The sequence below is a fragment of the Haliotis rufescens genome, unplaced genomic scaffold (genome assembly GCF_023055435.1).
Source record: "Haliotis rufescens isolate VD_foot unplaced genomic scaffold, xgHalRufe1.0.p SCAF_13, whole genome shotgun sequence".
Lineage (NCBI taxonomy): Eukaryota > Metazoa > Mollusca > Gastropoda > Lepetellida > Haliotidae > Haliotis > Haliotis rufescens.
Window position 1 is genome coordinate 15,512,230 of NW_025963813.1, and position 22,500 is coordinate 15,534,729.

At 40.1% G+C, this 22,500-nt stretch overlaps 2 protein-coding genes across 5 annotated transcripts in view; one reads left to right on the top strand and one right to left on the bottom strand.

The window, feature by feature from the left end:
- LOC124116381 (general transcription factor IIH subunit 2-like) overlaps positions 1-6,447 on the bottom strand; it is a 25,127-nt gene extending 18,680 nt beyond the window's left edge. Inside the window, exons 1-5 of the mRNA XM_048394225.1 lie at positions 6,114-6,447; positions 5,472-5,586; positions 3,501-3,587; positions 2,647-2,752; positions 1,622-1,727 (exon numbers count right to left, since the gene is read on the bottom strand). Coding sequence (XP_048250182.1) covers positions 1,622-1,727; positions 2,647-2,752; positions 3,501-3,587; positions 5,472-5,586; positions 6,114-6,169 — 470 coding nt within the window. The 5' untranslated portion in view covers positions 6,170-6,447. The remainder of the gene's footprint in view (positions 1-1,621; positions 1,728-2,646; positions 2,753-3,500; positions 3,588-5,471; positions 5,587-6,113) is intronic.
- A 188-nt stretch (positions 6,448-6,635) lies between these two features.
- Positions 6,636-22,500, top strand: part of LOC124116382 (dynamin-like 120 kDa protein, mitochondrial) — a 40,856-nt gene continuing 24,991 nt past the window's right edge. Inside the window, exons 1-8 of one of the 4 annotated variants that reach the window (XM_046477697.2) lie at positions 6,636-6,758; positions 8,611-8,974; positions 10,163-10,300; positions 11,923-12,028; positions 15,577-15,618; positions 19,490-19,563; positions 21,033-21,083; positions 22,221-22,325. In XM_046477697.2, the coding sequence (XP_046333653.2) occupies positions 6,727-6,758; positions 8,611-8,974; positions 10,163-10,300; positions 11,923-12,028; positions 15,577-15,618; positions 19,490-19,563; positions 21,033-21,083; positions 22,221-22,325 (912 nt within the window). In that variant the 5' untranslated portion in view covers positions 6,636-6,726. The remainder of the gene's footprint in view (positions 6,759-8,610; positions 8,975-10,162; positions 10,301-11,922; positions 12,029-15,576; positions 15,619-19,489; positions 19,564-21,032; positions 21,084-22,220; positions 22,326-22,500) is intronic. The other 3 variants (XM_046477698.2, XM_046477699.2, XM_046477700.2) reach the window with 3 other exon arrangements.

Below are 22,500 nucleotides of genomic sequence, written 5' to 3' on the forward strand. Positions count from 1 at the left end.
CATGTATGTGTGTGTGTTTGTGTGGCTGCTTGTACTAGTCCGGACTGATGCCGATTTATAGTGCTAGCACACTGAGATACCATGCCGCAGTTTAACATGGATACCCCACTCAGACACAGTATACTGACTCCGAGCCGACCAGTCCTTGTTTTAGCCCCTTAATGTCAAGCGCCAGACAGGGTAACAACAACTACCATCTTTTAACGTCTTTTGGTATGACGCGGCCGGGGATCGAACCCCGGACCTTCCGCTCTCCGGGCGGATGCTCTACCACTAGACCACAGAGGCGGTCTTATAGAGAAAGAGCTGTGTGAGGTCCAGCTGAAGAAGAAGTTGTTTCAACTAGGTGTGCGGCGAACCCTATCACACAGCTTCAACATGACCAGGGAAGGGGTGATGCCATGTGTCATCACATTACCGCTGTCAGCCAAGGAAGAAAGGATGATGTTTTGAATCATCTTTCTTATTTTCTTCAAGATATTCCTTTCATTTAGCAAACAAGCTGTTGTGATTTGGTGAGTGAGTATGGTTTTACGCCGCTTTTAGCAATATTCCAGCAATATCACGGAGGGGGACACCAGAAATGGGCTTCACACATTGTACCCATGTCGGGAATCGAACCCGGGTCTTTGGCGTGACGAGCGAATGCTTTAACCACTAGGCTACCCGACCGCCCCACAAGCTGTTGTGATATAACAGTGCAAACTGCTGAGGTAAACAACATTCACACGTCTACTATACCAGAGTTTGTTTGGGCCACACATTTTATATTTTTCATTTCACCGGCCCACTGCCCCTACTGAAAAGCAGCTGGTCGAAGAAATAAATTAAACATAATAATAATAATGATAATAATATAGACCCTCTCATACAACATAAAATGTTACATATAAACATATATATTCCATGTCTGCATCAGCGTCAGCGATTCACGGAGACAGCTGCAGTTTTAACTCCATGGCAGAATGACTTTCAAATAAAAATATTCGACTGAAATGGCAATTTATTTTTATTTTTATTGCGAACGACCTTGTGTGGAAGAGCTTGAATAAGTCTGTGAAACATAAAATTTAAAAAGTGCTAAACAAGGTGCGTGAGGACATCCCATAACAGATTGAAATTTTGCAAACAAATGACAAACAAGAAGTTGACACTAGCCAATCAGATTTCAGCTTTCACGAGCATTACGGCACAAGTTTCAAACTGGCAACTTCCATTCCAGACTACGTTTCAAAAATCTTTTGACAAAGTTATCAATTCAAAATTTAAAAATTGAACAAAAGACTGGAATGGCAATATATTTGCGATTTTAGATATTTTCAAAAGTCAAAAGATTCTGTAAAGGAAGAACTGGTCACAAAGTGAGAGAGTTGAGTTGAACACCACTTTGGAAGAATCAGTCATGAAGTCATTTACCATTCCTGTGAAACAAAAAGCACAAATATGGTGCCAGCATCATACTTATGAAGAATCTCAGAACACAAGATCCAACATATCTTGGCACAGCTGTGCGGTACAAGAGTAACGTGTGACAATTGGTGGAGCCAGGGACAACTTGGTCAGCCTGACTACAAAGAGTTCGAAGATGCACAGAGAAAAACACAAAACAAACAGAACCCACTTCAAAGTCTGCATGGCCAGTTCCATGGAGTTCTGTAAAGACGGCTCGCCTTGACACGCTCTGTCTGATAATCCTTGAAGAGCTGTGATGTGGCGTCTAGGGTTGCCTGAAGATTGAGTGAGTGAGTGAGTGAGTATGGTTTGAGCAATATTCCAGAAATATCACGAAAGAGGACACCACTAGGGTTGCCTGGAGACCGTCATACATAGACCTATGTTCAAGGTTCATACTATTCTCTTTATCCTCAACAACTATTTGTGTGATAATCTCAAGTTTGGAATTTAAGGTGAGGGGAAGTGAATTGGGTTTAACGTCTTCTTCAAGATTATTGCACTTATTTAGCTATGTGTGTGTGTGTGTGTGTGTGTGTGTGTGTGTGTGTGTGTGTGTGTGTGTGTTTTCACACAGTGTACTGACACTAACTGACCAGTCCTTGTTTTAGCCCCATAATGGAAAGCCTCAGGCAGGGTAACAACAAGTACCATGGGATCGAACCCTCGGCCTTCCGCAGACCAGACCTTCTACCACCAGACCACGGAGGCGATCTTTGAAATAAAAGGAATCCCAAGCTCCTGAAGGATTCCAACCATAGTAACCTATCTAAATATTTGATTTTCAACACTAGGATGATGAAAAGGACCCTTTCATTTTCAAAACCGACCCTGGGAGCATTTCAAAAGTTCAATGTCAGATAAAACATCTTTATTCCACATCATCATCATCATCATCATCATCATCATCGTCAAATAGGCAAGGATTTCATGTGGACAAACCATTAGATCATAATCAGTTTGCATCTGAATTTCAAACCTACAATAATCTGATACTGGGTAAACTAAAGTCACATTCACAGTCTTAAGCCATTATCAAGATCACAACCAGGGCGAATCTGGTATTCAAAACCCAATATCAGCACTGCCTGGCAGTACTAAGGGAGACAACTCTGCATTGCAAACTACCAGTGTGATAATCATATATATCAGCAATATAGGTCATGCTAACTATTCAGTCTTATATAAATGTACCTCCAAGTTCTGTGAGTTTTTCTGCACGCTTGTTCCGTGTGGTGAGAATGCCCAGCTGGCTGATGGGGTTCTGATCAAAGTACTCTTCAATGAATTTCTCACAAAGCTGCAACAATGATAATATCCAAGACTTGACTGATAACAGTGAGTGAGTGAATCAAGCTAACACAGAACATTGTAGACATTCATACCTTATGGCGACAACTCCATGAAAGTTCAGAGTTATTTGAATAGGAAGTCCAGTCTTTGAAATTTATGATATTTCTTGGAGCCTTGAAGATTTCTGTTACAGTATCTTAAATTAAGGTCTAGGGCTGTGACGAGTCCAAATTAACTACCCGGGTACTCAACACACTATTACCCGTCCCTACCCGGATACCCGCTATAGGTCTCAAGAGTTGGGTACAAAATGTCCGAATGGGAATTGTTTTACCACAGCAGCCCTGGCAAAAACTATTTAGATACATGTATAAAACAATCTGATCATGCATACACTGCAGTTGATAGACACTTTATCCTTACTCGAACACATAAAAGTCAGAACAAATGCTTGCATAGTGAGAAAGAGATGTGAACATTAGCTATACTTGTAGTGTAACCATTGAGTTTCATTGTTAATGTCATTACAGCATATCACATGACTAACCACGGATCCGGGTAGTCATATGGGTACACGGGTCCTACTCAGGACCCACCCGACCCGAGTACCCGAGTACCCGAGTTACCCGTCCCAGCCCTACTGAGGACCAAATACATCTTTAATTTTCAACAGGAAAGTGACCCCTTGAAGTTTTCGCTCAAACACTGAAAAAGCTGTTTTCATCACAAATAGAAAAAGTAAAGCATGCCTTTACCTTTATGGTTGAGAAGAGTCTTGTTGGTTTCAGATCTTGATCATTCATTGAGTTTGACATGTCAATTATCAAATAAAGATGTCGCATCTGAAGAAAACACAATTTTAAAAACATGGGCACAATGTTAATACATAGAGAATCTCACCCAAGTGTCTTTTGATATCAAATGTATGTTCACCATATCAGCATGTTTACTTCCCTTGGGTTTTTCTCTCATACATAGCCTTATTATTGTTATATGGCAATGTAGTTTTTTGTTAACAATGATTGCAACTGTATTACATTGTTTCTGTTGAGATTCAGTAGAAGTTCATTCATTGTATTTGGACAATGATTAGTTGTCAGGGATGTAGTACAATTTAATGTAAGCAGTGGTGAGGAAGTTATTATATTTAGATGCTCGAATTATCTTTAAACTTCCAGAATAGCATGGATGGATGCCAAGCATTGTGGAAACGTGGAATAATCTGTGACGTTCTAGTGACACTGGACTGGTCTGGCACTGTGTAGAAAGTGCTGGAAGCTGGTTAGGCTATATAAGTGGAGTGGGCCCGTCCCTGTCTCATCTCACATTACATCAAGACCACCTTTGTATGAAGATCACCTATCACTCAGATGCCCAGCCTAAGACTATCTCGGAAACTTGACCACTGTTGCGGATAGGTGAATATTATTAACACTGAACTATTTGATATAAAAAATGCCATCATATTTTGTATTTGATACTGCCATTCAATATTGTACTACCACTCTATTGCATACTGCCATTGTAATTGCTGTGCAGTAGTTTGCACTGATTTGTAAACCAAGTTAAGTGAGTAATACAACTGTTGATATTATATATATGTTGGTGGTTTGTTGGTTTCACACTAAATTCATTAGGTACCGATTTCTTGGTTAAAATATTGTTTTAATTTAGGCATCGACATGTAACATGTACCAACACATGAAGCCAGAGTTTTAAACTTACATCAACGAGTGTTGATATATTTGATATAAAAAGACACAAGGGTGAAATTCTATTTACGATTCCACATCATTCTTCCCACTACTTCAGTTTCCAAAAGTAATGTCCAGTGTCTTGAGTGTAACAGGTACAGCCAGCTTCGGAGGCAGAGAGATGAGTGATGTCATTTGATTGTAACATCATGGTAACCGATGAGATGTGATGAAATTTCACTGAAGCAATATCACCTTCATCTCACCCAAGCTATATCTCCTGTGGAAGCCAGTTTTGGATGATAATTATTATTTCCCAGGGAGATTTTTGAGGAAGCAAGTTCCACAATTTCCACTAAACAAATGTTCAGACGTTAACCACTTTGGTGAAACTTATGAGAATGAGTATGGTGCTGACAAACAAAAAAAACATAATAATCAGGGTGAATCAGGATACGAACCCAGGACAAAAGGATGCAAACTGGTGCTGCCAAACCTAGAAATAATCACAGAAAACCAGGATTTGAAACCACAGCAATAGGTTTAAGGCATGTCTACAAGGACTAAGGGACACAAGGTGTGGCACCTCAGACGACTTGGCCATCTGTGGCTCCCCTTAGAATGGTGAGGTGAGGTGAAATTGGGTTTAACGTCGCATCCAAGATTATTGCACTTGTATAGCGACGTGCATGTACATGTATGTATGTGTGTGGCTGCTTGTACTAGTCTGGACTGATGCCGATTTATAGTGCTAGCTCACTGAGATACCATGCCCCAGTTGAACATGAATACCCCACTCAGACACAGTATACTGACTCCAAGCCGACCAGTCCTTGTTTAAGCCCCTTAATGCCGAGCCCCAGACAGGGTAACAACAAGTACCATCTTTTATCGTCATTTGGTATGACGCGGCTGGGGTTTGAAACCCGGACCTTCCGCTCTCCGGGCGGACGCTCTAACACTAGACCACGGAGGCGGTCCCCTTAAAAAGGAAGGTTCAAGACATAGATGCTGTGTGGAAGTTGTCATTACCATCCCCAGCCGTATGTTTCCGATCTTCTCCAGCAGCCTCCTCTTCTTGGCCTTCTGGATGATGTCATCCACGCTGGCTTGTAGTGAGCCAGCATCATCCTCGATCAGGGCCTCCCTGAAACACAGAAAAGTGTACTAATGACAATGATGATGATGATGATAACAATCAAACTAATAACAACAACAAGAACAATAAGAATAATAATACGTCCATTTAAAATGTATACGATTCCATTCACCATATGAATGCTCATGGCGCTCATTATTATCATCCCAGTCTTTGAAAAGTGTGCACTCAAATCTTGAAGCCATATTTTGAACTAAATAACTTGTCTGAGGAGACAACTTAAAAAAACGAACAGATGAAGCAAGAGGGCCAGACATATCGACATCAACATTTCCACATGAGCTTTTGGCTTAGATGACGAAGATGATCATGAGAGGTAACTATTTTATTTCAAACTATTTCAATCTGAGTTGTTTTTGGTTCATGGGCTATTGTTGTAAAATGCAGTGGAATGCGACAAAATATGAGATATTGATGGACGACAATATTTGTGGATGATAGATGAAATCAAATGAGATGCCTTTTTAACCTGCACCCTGACAATATCAACATCAACTGGCCTAAGTGTTCAGTACCAAGTTTTTTCATATTCTGTTTCCCATCTATATCCCTTTTCATCTTCGTCTGCCATGGTCGGATGTTACTCTTCGTTATACAGCACTAACCGAGGTGTGTAATTTGAGACTAAATCAAAGAAAAAGATCTCTGTAAGAAACAAGAATCACGCCGAAACAGTAGTCATCGAATAGTATAGAAAGCTCCGCGAACGGGCTATCGCTGTGAGGAGCTTTCTGCACAAGCAAGCTCCTCGCAGCAATTTCCCTAGACTGGTTTAAGTGCCCAAGAGCGTTTGCGCTTCTTGCAGCACTAATTTATGCTGCCGGAAAGATCCGAAGGACAGGCTACCATTCTACCGGCAACCCAAACGGACCATCGCTGTGAGGAGCTTGTTTTATACAAAGCTAAATATTTTCGTATTTTCAACTAGATAATGTTGATGTTTTTAGAAACTGTTCCTATTAAAATATGTCTTTTAAACTTTTAGATCATAATGTTTATCTAAATAGATACATACTTTTCTCCACATGACGTTATACGGAATGCGAAACCATACTTCCGTAGGTGCAACACAATTTGCTTCTTTCGTCAGACTGGAACGAAAATGGGAAACACTGTAGTTCCTGAAACATGTTAACCGTTCTATTACGCGGGCACTTCGGGTTAGTTTTGTTGGCGAATTCTTACTTTCACATAGACGCTCGACCAGATAATTACTATCCATGGCATGATCATACACTGTTTACATTTGAAATGAATTATATTCTCACTAAACTTTCAAGATCAAGGATTCCTGGCAATGTCATTTACAGTTATGACTTTGTGATATTCGGGATGAATACTCAGCTTCATGTCATCTGGTCAGAATGCAGTATCGTAAATCGGAATGTTCAGTTTTACAAATCGATCATGGACATGTTGCAAAGACAGGCATATAATAGCAAATTTCAGGGGCCGGGTACCGGGGACCGGTTCAATTGTATGCTACTAGCAGTGACACAGTTGGTTGTTGGTTTGTTGTTTAACGCTGCACTCAGCAATATTCCAGCTATATGACGGCAGTCCTTAAATAATCAAGTATGGACCAGACAATCCAGTGATTATCATTTCCATTGATCCACGCAATTGGGATCAATGACATGCATCAACCAAGTCAGCAAGCCTGACCACCCGATCCTGTTAATCGCCTCTTACGACAAGCATAGTCGCCTTGGATTGCTGAAGACCTATTCTACCCTGTATCTTCACGGGTCAGCAGTGACACTGAGAAACCTGGATCTTTATTTTATGGAGTCACTTTCTTCCACAGGTTACCCATAACATGCGTTGGCATTTACAGTTTAGATAAAATACATTTTCTTGCTCATATGTTGAGGTGTCATTAGTATCATGTGATATTGTCAATACAGTAGGCCCCTGCCTGCCTGGAGTCTGACGGTCAGGACATGATCTTTTATCGCTACCGAGGACACCACCTTCATAAATCCTATTGTAGGGACTTGCTTGGTCACGGTTCTCAGCTGCAGTAGGCCCTCACTCAAATGCTTTTAGCTGCAATAAAATGCCTGAGATCTACTTCAAAATAGGCACAACAGAATCTCAATGACTACCAGCGGCTACCATTGGATCAGTGGACATAAGTTAACAATAATCATGACTTTAATCCCTTTGGGAATAATATCATGATTATTGTTGACAAGTTATTGGTTATGATCATTACAGAAAAACAGTGTTGTCGGTAATCTGTAACATTTGATTCTATTCCGTTAATTTTGATTCATTTTTATCTGCAAATAGACATTTATACTGACAGAATACATCATGTATGTTGTCATAATGACAAAGCTACAGATCAGCTGCATATCTGCGTAAAATACCCCCTCCAAGTTATTCAAAACCCAATTACTTTCTATTTACTTGCATAGAGAAACGCATACATTAAATGAAAAACTCAAATGTATAAGAACAGCATGCATAAATACTCAATGAAGCTTTTTCAGCATGTGTACAACAGAGCTTATTTTTGAAACACAATTATGAGCTAATTTACTTTCTGATATTTCTATATTTGGAACTGTTATATACGGCTAAAACATTTCATTTCGTTTAAAATCTCAAAATGTTTACTCATTTTGGGAAAAACCCAATAGAGTGATGAATAGATAAGTGAAAAAAATATTTGTTACCCAATGAAAAATGTAATAACCCAATTAAAATAGAATCCTTCTAGTAAAAACTCAATTGCTCAAAAAGTTGTCTTGAGCTCTGTAATGATATTGCCACATAATGTCAGTAAAAAACATGATTCATATTCCTGAACAAAAGGAAATCTTGCCTTGCAAAAATGTTTCTGAATATCTGCAAATTAAATTTCCAGAAACTATATCACATGTGAAGTGTTGTAATACAAGATATATAAAGTGTTATTATCATGATTATATTTGCAGCCCTTAACATCTAAAGAAAATCTCTGCAAACTAATTTCAAGAGAACATATTCATGATTTTTTTTCAGCCCGTATTGTGGACGCTGTGTGAAGAAGTCAGTAGCAGTTGCTCACAAGAGAGACCTTCATGTATGGCTGAGGACACAGACATCGGCAAATACTGCAGTCTTGAGGAACATTGTCTCCAAAACACAAACCCATAGACAGATACTGGCACTACAACCTCGAAATGTGTATCAGATATGTAACTTCTCAGCCCTCAGGATTGCCAGGCCTATACTCAGGGCCCCTTCTTCGCCTTACAAAGTTATTGTCTTCTCCCAGAGGGACATGTCGGTCATTGGACGACTAGCTGGTGGCTTCGGGCGCTTCCTGAGAGTCCGATATCTGATACTGACGGGCGCGGTTGGGGGAGGAGTGGCGGTCAACAAGGTTGGTGGACACTATGGGTCAATATCAGTCTGTCAAAAGACTTTTGAGTATACTAGCTGGAATTTGTCCTTTCTGTAGCCATAGTAACAGCTTAAGTTGAATATGTAATATATCAGTTGACAAAGGAAATTGTATTCATGTCAATTATGACCCTAAAAAGGCTTCTATTTACTGCTGTCTAAATATGATATTTGGATGATTTGAAATGAATCTGAAACTTATCCATTTTATACACTTTCACAAAAAGGGACATAATCTTTATCACTTCAATCTCATTTAAATCAGATCTTAGTTTTCGCTACCGCTAACCAAAGATCTGAGGACATCCCATTACGGGTCACGTCAGAACGACCTTTCGCGATCATTGACCGACCAATGTAATGACAGGCAAGAAATTGACATTTGCCAATCGAAAGGCAGCTATCTCGAGCTTTACAGCACTAGTTTCAAACTGGCGACTACGCTTCGAAACATATTTTGACATATTCTCGATTAAAAAATTATAACTGAACAAAACAACATTCTGGAATGTTCGGAATACCCCGTGTTAAATAGTTTGAGGTTGCATTATTAGAAAACACATTCCGACTGTCACCTTCAGGATCAGGTAAGCGACGCTCTGATTGGTTGGATGAAAGGTCGTGCTGGGATGTCCTCAGATCTTTGTTTAGCGGTAGCGAGAACTAAGATCTGATTTTAATGAGATTGTTATCACTTTCATTTATTGTTTTTTAATGTTTTCTGCCTTCTGTTCTTGTGTTTTCTTGGGGCACAGAGAGCCTCATCGTCAAATGCATCGCAAATTGCTGTGCAGAGTTGTGTGCCTTACTTTTGTCAGGATCCTGTGGTTCAAAGTTTGAATCCCCGATTTGCCCAGATAATTATCCTTGGTCTGTTTGCACTTTCCTTTTGGATTTACCCAAGTGGTAGAAGTCTTTGGCTTTGGCCTTTCTCCACACCAACAGGATTCACTGTCATAACACAGAAATACTGTTCAAACAGGCATTAAATCCATCTCATTTACGCTTCTGTTTTCTTATTTCACCATTGTGTCATGAAACCTGGATGACATCGGGCTTTCCTCCCACATCAAGGTGATCCGCCGTGATATGACTGGAATACTGTTCAAAGCAGCTCTAAAACTCTCACTTCTGTTTTCTTACTTTTCTATTTGTTGTTTTTTTGTAGAAGATTGACAGTTGGAAAGAATACTTTCCTGACCTAGACTGGATGAAAGAATACATTCCTGAATCGGAGGCTCTGTCCCAGCTTGCATCCAGTATCCGAAATTTCGCCAAGCACACGATGGAGACAAATGAACAAATGGTTAATATCCTCGTTCCACTTGCCATGCTCTCCATCCGTACCATGCTCACTGATGTACATACTTTCATTCAAACTAGGCCCGTGAAGATCCGGGGTAGAATAGGTCTTTAGCAACCCATGCTTGCCGTAAAAGGCGACTATGCTTGTCGTGAGAGGCGACTAACGGGATCGGGTGGTTAGGCTCACCGACTTGGTTGATGCATGTCATCGATTCTAATTGCATGGATAGATGCTCATGTTGTCAATCACTGGATTGTCTGGTCCAGACTCGATTATTTACAGAACGCCGTCATATAACTGGAATATTGCTGAGTGCGGCGTTAAACAACAAACAAACAAACAAAATCATTCAAACTAAAACGTACAGGGCTTGATTTGGGGAGTTTGATTTACCTTGCATGTTGACATGAAAAGCTAGTTGCACCCTGGTCCCATGAATCTTTCACAGTTGAAACATTGATGCGTAAACTATTCTAAATAAGTACAATCTCAGATCTCTGATGACTGTGTCATGAATTAGATGGAACAGGGATTTGTGATATAATATGGTAAATAAAGCTAAGCGGTATTGAATGTGTTCAAAGATTTATGTTATGTGCACAAGTTAGGGTTGCATAAACCTTTGATTTTATTTTACTGGTATGCACTTGGCGCGTGTGGACATTTTTTTTATGTTGCATTTTGCAATAATTGATTGCACTGGCGCATGTCATATGTAGCTAATTTGAACCTCGAAGTAAATCATGTAACATGCAAATTTAAAAATGATAATATTTAATTCTGACAATTTGTAATATAAGTTAGGCTTAAAAACTAAAAGAATTGGTTCTCAGGCAATGACTTTTGAAAATAAAGTGCAGGCGGGTGGTGTTTTTTTTGTTTTTTTTGTGCTTGTAGTATGTAACCAAATAAACAGTTATGTACCATCAACCTTGGAAAGTGCCTCCTACATAGACAACCATACAAACTCCTATTATCACCATGACCACAACACGAGATGCGCAGTCAAGTAGTGCACATGTAAAGGGAAGTAACTGTGCTATATTGGATCACATTGTTTTTGAGTATTAGGATTTTTTAATTTTTCTATAAAATGGAAATGAAAACGAAGCATGTGGCGGACTTTATGATGATACGGCTGGTGCCTGAGAACCAAGACTATTGTTTTTTTTAGCCTTAGTTTGCATTGTTTGAAGTTTACAGTATCTAAAATCAGGGCTCCAGGGGTACGCTGGGGTGGTTGGCAGTCTAGGCTTCTTGTATGGGGTATCTTATCCATTGGGTGGTCACATTCGGGGACTTGGAAGATAGTGTGTAAGGGTACCCTGACGACAGGGATAGATGCTCATGACATCATTGCTTGTCGTAAGAGGCGACTAACAGGATCGGGTGGTCAGAATCGCTGACTTGGTTGATGCATGTCATCCATCCTAATTGCATGGATCGATGCTCATGGTGTCAATCACTGGATTGTCTGGTCCAGACTCGATTATTTACAGCCTGCCGTCATATAGCTTGAATATTTTTTATTACAGCGTTAAAAAGCAAGCAAACAAACAAAACGTCAATCACACAAGCTATTTGAAAAGTTGACAGTTTATCATTGTTGAATTCTGTTTCAGAGTTGGCTGAAAACCAAACTGTCCGACAATAAGAAGGCGGTTGTGGATTGGCTGAGTCAGCACTCTCCACCTGACCTTGGGTCAACGTTGGTGGAAGGTAAAACCGGTAAATGTCGTAATCAGCTTTAGCGTCAAGGTCCAAGGGAGATAACTCATGTCAGGATTGTTGAACTTCAGGGACTTTTTAATCCTGTAACATTTTTGGACTTGTGACATCCCAGTATCTTGTATCTACCCATGACGAGCACTGACTGCATGGCTTTCATATATATCTCACTGTCTCATTAAAGCCAAATCCTTTACTCCCAATATGATATCTCACTGCGTGAACAATTCAAGACACCTCCAGTAAGCATTGAGGCTTTCAAATTCATAGCACAAGCAAGTTAAGCATTCAGACAAGCATGTTTAATAATTGTATCTCAAAAACGAATATGGTCAGGATTGCCAAATGCAAAAAATTAAAGCCATTGTATTATAGTGTTGATATCGTAAGCATCCTGTCGTTCTTGCAGCTCAGTGGTATCTACAAGAGGGTTTTCTATCAAGGCTATATTTGTGTTCTGTGGCAGTGACTCAGTTTGAAAAAGTGACTCAGATGGGCCAAAGAACCCATTTATCCTTTAGATTGAGGCTTTCAGTTTCCTCATTGTTCAACTGATGGCTGATGGGACCTCCTATGGAGGGGATGTCAGATATCTTCATGCAGATCTTATCAGAAATATGTTATAAGTCGGAGGCGAGTGGTATGAAACCAGATGAGGAACTCATAAAACCCCATGGACCCAAAGTGATACTGCTTCAATAAATTTATTCACAGACATGTTTTAATATGACAATGTAAGAGAATTGAAAGAAGTTGATAGACCACAGCTTTTAAAAACGAGCCGAGGTTGGGCTGTGTCACGTGACTTTCATTGACTCGTGCAGCTTCTCCCTGTCAGAAATCCACATGCAGTCTTGTTCATGGCGGGGTATAAGGGATTTATTCTCCCGCTGAGAAATTTATTTCCCTCCATGGCTGGATATATAGTATTTTTTATCAAGATCATGTGGACCAATCAGATCTCATCGTTCTGACTTGGCAGGGATGATAAAGGCAATTGCCAAAACTATAACTACACCAGCAATATTTTCTTTTTCGCAGCATAGAACCTTGTAAAATTTGAAGAAAGCATTATATCATTAACATAATGAAACATGTGTCACCGAATGTTATACCAACATTTCAGTGTATCGTTTCAATATTTTGTTGTATCATGTATCCCAGAAACTGGACATTATGTTCTTCACATAATTTTCATTAGAGTTTAATGGTATCACCTGGACTTATTAGCTGAGCTTACTAGTATAAACCAAACAGAATTTTACTAGACTCTGGCTTCAGGCTTGTGGCAAAGTCGCAGATTGTTGGTGGAGATAAAATTGTGAAGTTGTCATCATGGAAGTGAAGTGCATTTCCTTTGCTTTATTAATTATAATCTCACAATTAACATGCTTTGCCTGTAACATATCCTAGATACTGTCTTAAGATCAAAACAGTCAGAGTTGATTTTAATGTGCTATAAATGAAATGTATAATCAATAATGATTCACTGAAATGATATGAGTTATCTCCCCATGCCTTTCACCTGATAACCCAGCCTCTCTTTGGTCTGTATCTTTTAGTTTGCTCCTAATCTGTTACATCTCAATTATTGCTTTGTTACCATGGTTACAGTTGTCAATTTCTTTTTATAGTTTTGGCGTTTCCATCTTTTTGTTTTCAGTGCACATTGACTGTACATCATTTTGCCTGTTATTATTCAATTGTCGGTTAAGTAAGTCTAGTTTTCAACAAACTTGTCTCAAATTTAAGAATTTTGCAGTGATACAAAAATGAAAAGAAGTGTTTCAGAAGCATGTTTCTCATCTGCCCAGAGAGTGGAAAGTCCGGGGTTTGATCCCTGGCTGTGTCAGACCAAAAGACATTAAAAAGATGGTACTTGTTGTTACCCTGCCTGGTGCTCGGCATTAGGGGCTAAAACAAGGACTTGGCGGCTCAGAGTCAGTATGCTGTGTCTGAGTGGGGTATTCATGTTAAACTGCAGCATGGTATCTCAATGGGCAAGCACTATAAAATCGGCATAAATCCAGACTCGTACAAGCAGCTACCGGTACACACACACACACACATATGTGATTGCACGTCGCTATATAAGTGCAATAACCTTGAATGTGATGTTAAACCCTGTTTCACCTCACCTATTGTTGATGCTGTTGTATTGAGTTTTTCTTTTTACAGTATTTGATTTCCCATTCTGCAGAAAATTTGTGCATGTGTTTCATGTAATACCTGTATATCAACGTTATATGTTTTGCTATGATAAAACAGTGATGTGTATCTATTGACTGCATGCTCATTTATACATATCATAATCAATAAGGTATCCACAATATTCATCTGGGGGCACAGGTGGCCCAGTCATCTAAGGCGCCGTGATTCGCTGTGCAGAGTTGCGTCCCTTGGGCACGCCAGAAACCTATGATTGTGGGTTCGAATCCCGGTTTTCGCCCCGATTATGGTTTTAGGTTTGTCAGCACCATACCCGTGCTCGTGGGTTTCACCGAAGTGGTAAACGTCTGAGACCTGCATCACTTCGGGCTTTCCTCGCACATTAAGCTGACACGCCGTGATATAACTGGAATACTGTTAAAAGCGGCGTTGAACCCAACTCACTCACTCACTCACAATATTCATCTGGTAATGTTAATTATCTGTCATATAAATTGTGATTTTTAAGGCCAGACTTGTATATTTGTTGGTTTACGGATTTCATTTGAAAAATCCTTGTCGCTAGTAGTGATAGGTTTTCGGCCGGACTTCCGTGTCGCAATTTATTGCAATAATTTTATGAACCTTATGCTTAAAAAAAATAAAAGAATTAATTCCCAGGCAATGACGTTTGACAAAATAGTGCAGGCGGGCGGTGTTTTTTTGTTTTTGTTTTGTTTTCATTTTCAAACTATCATGTAACCAAATGAACAGTTGTGTACCTTCAACCTGGGAAAGGACCTTCCTACATAAACAAGCATACAAACTCCTTTTGCTGCCATTACCATAACATGAGATGCACAGTAAAGGGAAGTAACTGCATAACTTAAGATTCTTATGGGTTTTTTTTAAATGGAATTAAAAACGAAACATGCAGCAGACTTTATGATGATGCGGCTGGCTGAGAACCAAGACTATTATTTTTGGGGGGCCTTAATACATCAGAATTCCTCAGCAAATGTTTTTTACAACTTTTTAGTCATCTGCAATTTTTTGGGATGTTGCTATGATCACAACACATGTGTAACAGAGGTATTGTGTACAGGAAGCTAGTCACAAATAGTTTCGCTTTTTCGATCCCAGGAATCAAGTTGCTAATTTCTGCATTTAAGAATTTCATTCCGACTGCTCACTTCTACTTTATAATGGGAAAAAATTGAAAAAGAGATTTGATCTTTTGTATGCGTAATTCTTTTGTGTCGTGAAAACAAAGGTTTGCATTCATCAGAATTCAAATAGATCCCTTTTGTCACCGAAATCCGTAAACCAATTTTAGAAAAAGTCTTCCCGGATGAGTTGTATTGTATTCTGACATGTTGCTACTATTTTGCCTCCATCAGGGTTAAGTCGAGAGGTGCCCTTAGTCCTTGGCCCAACTCCAGGTGTGTAGAATGCAAGAACATCTCTGTCATATATATGTGTCTGTTTGTAGTCGGTGTGTGTTGTCCTAGAAACCTGTGTTGGGCGTGTATCTTCACTTTTTCCTTTTAAAGTTTGATGTAAAGTTTGTTCAGTTTGAAGCAGTGAAAATCTTGTTCATCCAGTCATGTTCCTGGTGAGATCAGGGGGCAAGGGTGGCCCAGTCATCTAAGGCCCCGCAATTCGCTGTGCAGAGTTGCGTCCCTTGGGCATGCCAGAAACCTTTGATTTTGGGTTCGATTCCTGGTTCGTCCTGATTATGTTTCTAGGTTTGTCAGCACCATACCCGTGGGTTTCACCGAAGTGGTAGACGTCTGAGACCTACATCACTTCGGGCTTTCCTCCCACATTAAGCTGACAAGCCGCGATATAACTGTAATACTGTTAAAAGCGGCGTTAAACCCAACTCACTCACTCACCTGGTGAGATCATCCATCTCCTCGAGGCCAGAGTGTTAACTGACTGTAATAATCATCTTTCCACCCTTGCCAAACTAGGCTGGAATTTCTAGGCTCAATCCTAGTGCAACCATTAGCTCTTGTTGACCAATCAGATTCCATCTCTCACATCACTTGCATTTGCTTAAAACAAAATGGCGGTGCCCAGTCAAGACAATCTGATAGATAATCAAGATCTATATTGTGATAAATGGGTCTTACATCGACATGTGCATCAAATCACATGAACCGTGATTAAAAACATGGAAAGATTTGGAAAATATCTGTTGAGTTGGCGGTGCACATGCTTGGACTATGCAATGACTCGTTAGTCCAGCCAATATATAACTCCAAACTCTGCCTTGTTCGGCAAGGGTTGAAACTGGACTTTTAAAGTCAGTTTACTCTCTTGCCTTGGGAAGATGTAATCATCAGGATCATTACATTTTTGGATTAACGTCTCATCGCAGGGATGTTGCTGAAAACATCATGAATTCTCACTCACTCACTCTCACAGGGTTTCAGATCGGCTTATTTTCCTGGACATTGACTAATTGTCATTCAGAATATTTTTCAAGATTGGTATTGATAAAGAAGTATGTCCTATCCAAAACTGATGAAATGACCTAATGCCATTTGTATCTTGCAATTTCCCTGACTCGGTGTGCAGAGTTGCATCCCTTGGGCACGCCAGAAACCTATGATTGTGGGTTCGAATCCCAGTTCGCCCCTATTATGTTTCTAGGTTTGTCAGCACCATACCCATGCTCGTGGGTTTCCCCGAAGTGGTAAACGTCTTAGACCTGCATCACTTCGGGCTTTCCTCCCACATTAAGCTGACATGCCGTGATATAACTGGAGTACTGTTAAAAGCGGCGTTAAAACTACTCACTCACTCACCTGGTTGTGGGTTTGTTAATTTCATTCGGAAACTTGAGAGTTTTGAGAGTTGCCATTTTGACGCCATTAGACGTTTCGTGACAAAATATTTGTTGGGAACATCTGTGATACCGGTAATGAGCATAGTGAGATATGAGTTATCATGTGAAAACTACACATAACAGGGTTTTACGCGATGCAGACATGTGCATCCAGGGCACACAAATGTATCGAATGGATACAGACAAAAAAAATATTGCATCCCATGGGACACGCAATAATATTATTGTCCCATATTCTTGACAAGAAATATACAGGTCCTGTAATTAAAAATAATATCAAATTTAACAACACAGTACACTACACCTTTTCGTTTCTTTAAGGAGTTGATGCATGTCATCGATCCCAATTGCGTGGATTGATGCTCATGGTATTAATAATCGCGACCACGGTGATCAGCTATTAATGTTTTCTGAGATGGGGGAAAACATCGTGTCATTGGAAAACTTGAGTTCATTAAGAATGTTAGTATATTTTGGGAGCCATGCTTTACCGCGCGCCATAACCGAGTTAGCGCTGTATTGAAGCGCGCAATAACGAGGGAACACTGAACGTAACAACTTGTAATGTATGTGAAAAGTCGTACTAAAATACGCTATTTGAAGGGGGCGTGGCCTAAATGCAAATGTCCGATTGGGATTTTAAATTTTCTGGACCCCTGCATTATTCACTGGATTATCTTGTGCAGACTTGATTATTTACAGACCGCCATCATATAGCTGGAATATTGCTGAGTGCGGCGTCAAACAACAAACCAACAACTTTACTTTTTTGTGAAATGTGACAGGCATGTGTTAATGTATTGTAGTGTATACACAGGAAGAAAATAAGTGTGGCTTGAAGTACCACTAAAACTATTTATTGCATTCTTGAGTCATTGAGCATGTGTTTGGTTCAGGGAAACTATTTATGATTTTATTTTATTTTTAGAAGCATGATTTTCAGGTTCTACAGTATTTAAAAAAATAATCTTTGTGTACATTGTCAAGTTAAGTTATCCCTTACGTTTTTTACAAGCCCTGGATCCACCTCAGTCATCTTCCCGAGGCAAGAGAGTTAACTGACTTTAAAAGTCCAGTTTCCACCCTTGCCAAACTATGCTGGAATTACTGGGCTTGATCGTAGCGCCACCAGTGGTTATTACGAGCTATGTCCCTTCTAGGCCTCTCCTATGGACCAATCAGATTCAACCTCTCGTATCACTTGCATTTTCTTCAAACAAAACGGCGGCGCCCAGTCAAGACGATCTGATTGATAATCAAGATCTCTATATTGTGATAAAACAAGTCTTACATCGCGAAGTGCATCAAATCACATGAGCCCATCGATTAAAAACATGAAAAAATTCAGAAAATATCTGTTGACAACTAGTTAGCAGTGCACATGCTTTGCAAATCCTCCAATCAACCGAAATCTGCATGACAGTTTATGAACCGGATTTCGATTTCTGAGCGAGATTTTGATTGGACTATGCATAGACTCGTTAGTCCAGCCAAAATGTAACTCCATAATACCAGCCTAGTTCGGCAAGGCTGGAAACTGGACTTTTATAGTCAGTTAACTCTCTTGCCCGGGGAAGATGACCTCAGTGTGCTTTATGTGTTTGTGAGGATTGTGTGTTATGGTAGATGGGGGGGATGAGTGGTGTTCTTGTATTCTGCACACAGAGGAAGGCTGGGTCACGCCCTGTGACCTGTGCTGTTTCCCCACCCCTTGTGCTAGAACCTCCGCCGGACGCCTTCACGTCTTGTCACAACCGTTATTACTTTCACAATGGCGTAGGAACAACCTGAAGAATGATGGGGCAAGCAGTTGAATCCTTGACCTGATCGAGGGGGCTGCATTTCATAAATAACCAACGAGGCTCTATTTAATACCCATTCCAATTCTCAACACAATAATTGGAAGATACAAAGCTGAACTTGTAATACATTTCTGTGAGGCGGCTTACTTGCCTCCAGCGAGATCTTGCACTACAGGGCCCACTTGCACAAAGCGATCTTAGCGCTAAGATGATCTTAGCTCCCATACTTTAAAATAGGCTTACGATAGTCTTAGCGCTAAGATTACTGAGTGTGGCATTTAACATCAATCAAACAAACAAACAATGCATAGAAAACTACTTCGTCATGCATAGAAAGGTGTAGTGTTTCTTCCAGACCCTTAGCCTAAAGAATAGAAAAAGGAATCCAACTCAAGTGTAGAATGATTGGGCAAGTCTAGATTGCCTCAGCAATTGTTCTGGTCTTTATTTGGATTTTATTTGTTTAATTTTGTAGACATATATTTTCAAATAAGGTAACTTTATTTCTGGGACTAACTGTTTGTGCAGCTGTAGTGTTGGGATTGAAACTGATAGTTTTAGGATATAAATTTCAAAATAGAGAACTATGCCATGAATATTTTTGTGTTACCATGACTACCTGTGTGTGTTACCATGACTATCTGTGTGTGTCAGATGCGAATGTGTCGACCACGACGGCGGTGTTTGGAGAGGCCAAGGCTACTGGTGCAGAATACAGCTCTGACTCTGTGAGTACCGCAACAAGCAGCGGGTTTTTCTGTTTTCTTTGATTGCAAGGTTTTAAGCAGTGGAAAATACAACTGGGACTGGAAGCTTCAGATACTGTCAGTCTTTGTGACTGGCATTAATCCTGTTGAAATGTTGTTAAAATAAGTATGAGATCAGCTGAAGCTGAGCCTGTACTTAACAACACTCCACGTACAAGATAAAAATATACTGAAATTTCACAATGTTTCTTACCATGTCCGCACCCAATGTGTTCTGTACTTCCTGGATTTATTGACTGCCTCCGTGGTCTAGTGGTAGAGCGTCCGCCCGGAGAGCGGAAGGTCCGGGCTTCGATCCCCGCCCGCATCATACCAAAAGACGTTAAAAGATGGTACTTGTTGTTACCCTGCCTGGCACTCGGCATTAAGGGTTTAAAGCAAGGACTGGTCGGCTCAGAGTCAGTATACTGTGTCTGAGTGGGGTATTCATGTTAAACTGCGGCATGGTATCTCAGTGAGCTAGCACTATAAATCGGCATTAGTCCGGTCTAGTACAAGCAGCCACACACACACACACACACACACACACACACACACACACACACACACACACACACACACGCACACACACACACACACACACACACACACACACGTACATGCACGTCGCTATATAAGTGCAATAATCTTGGATGCGACGTTAAACCCCATTTCACCTCACCTCCATTTAGCTGGGGATAATAGTCAGGACTACAGGACTCGCAATGTAAATTGTTTGTGTCTCAACACACACACACGCACACACGCACGCACGCACGCACGCACACGTGCATGCACATCGCTATATAAGTGCAATAATCTTGGACACAGCGTTAAACCCCATTTCACTTCACCTCACCACCTCCTGTATTTATTGATGACGGTACACCGCATGTGTATTTCGGGTTTCAAGAGGTCCCCAGCAACCTGTGCAGGTCGTGAGAGGCAACTAAGTGGATCTGTTGGTCAGGCTCAGTGATTTGGTTGATTGTGTGTCATCGCACCTCGATTGATTACAATATCGTCACTGAATTAGCTACCCAGACTCAATTATTTACAGGCCGTTGTTATGTAATAATGCTGAGTTCGGTGGTAAACAGCAAACAAAACCAAAAACATTATGTTCAAGCACATTTGGGGCGGATGGGTAGCTTAGTGGTAAAAGCGTTCGCTCGTCACGGCGAAGACATGGGTTCGATTCCCGACATTGGTACAATGTGTGAAGCCTATTTCTGGTGTCCCCTGGTATTGCTGGAATATTGCTAGGGCAGCGTAAAACAATACTCACTGAAGCACATTCAGTTTGATCAGAACGCAAAGAGAAGTTAACAAATAACTATTATTCCTTTTATAACATCTTTTTACACTGTCTGATGCACGGCAGTTGTGCAGTATTCAAACAAAACCATGTGAGCAGACATTCATGTTGACATGCTTTCCCTCTGCTGCAGACTGACAAGAAGAGGCTGGAGCGCGTCCAGGGCGAGATGATGGAGGTTCAGGTACGACCCACATCAGCATCTTGTGTCCATTACAAGGATTAGCAGAATGGAAGATAAATCAAAATAATTTATGTATTTCTTAGGGTCAAATTAGCAGATTATGATTTTCTGATGATACCATGATAATATTATGATATACCATAACAGACTACCATATACTGATATTAACATAACAGACTACGATATACTGATGTTACCATAACAGACTACAATATACTGATGTTACCATAACAGACTACGATATACTGAGTGATGTTACCATAACAGACTACGATATACTGAGTGATGTTACCATAACAGACTACGATATACTGAGTGATGTTACCATAACAGACTACGATATACTGATATTACCATAACCGACTATGATTTACTGATATCATCATAACAGACTATGATATACTGATATTACCATAACAGACGACAATTTACTGATACATGTATTACCATAACAGACTACAATATACTGATATCATCATAACAGACTACGATATACTGATATTACCAAACAGACTATGATATACTGATATTACCATAACAGACTATGATATACTGATATTACCAAAACCGACTATGATATACTGATATTACGATAACAGACTACGATATACTGATATTACCATAACAGACTACGATATACTGATATTACCATAACAGACTACGATATACTGAGTGATGTCACCATAACAGACTACGATATACTGAGTGATGTTACCATAACAGACTACGATATACTGATATTACCATAACCGACTATGATTTACTGATATCATCATAACAGACTATGATATAATGATATTACCATAACAGACGACAATTTACTGATACATGTATTACCATAACAGACTACAATATACTGATATCATCATAACAGACTACGATATACTGATATTACCAAACAGACTATGATATACTGATATTACCATAACAGACTATGATATACTGATATTACCAAAACCGACTATGATATACTGATATTACCATAACAGACTACGATATACTGATATTACCATAACAGACTACAATATACTGATATTACCAACCAGACTACGATATACTGATATTACCATAACAGACTGATATACTGTTGTTTACATGGTAAAACACAACAATATGCTGATGTTGCCATGGTTACAGCTGCGGTACCAGAAGGAGATAGAGCGTCTGGAGAAAGATAATCGAGAGCTGCGGAAACAGCTGCTGCTGAGAGAGCAGAAATCAGGGAAGAAGAGGGTCATGAAGGTGGGTGGCGCCACGGGCGGTCCAGTTGTCTGAAACTTGCTGTGCAGAAACTTGTGCCAGAAACCATTGATCACAGACGCACCTCGATTATCTTGCATGTTAATCTTTAACATAGGTTTACAATAGTTGTAGCACTAAGATCGCTTTGTGCAAGTGCGCCCAGGGCTCAATTTAA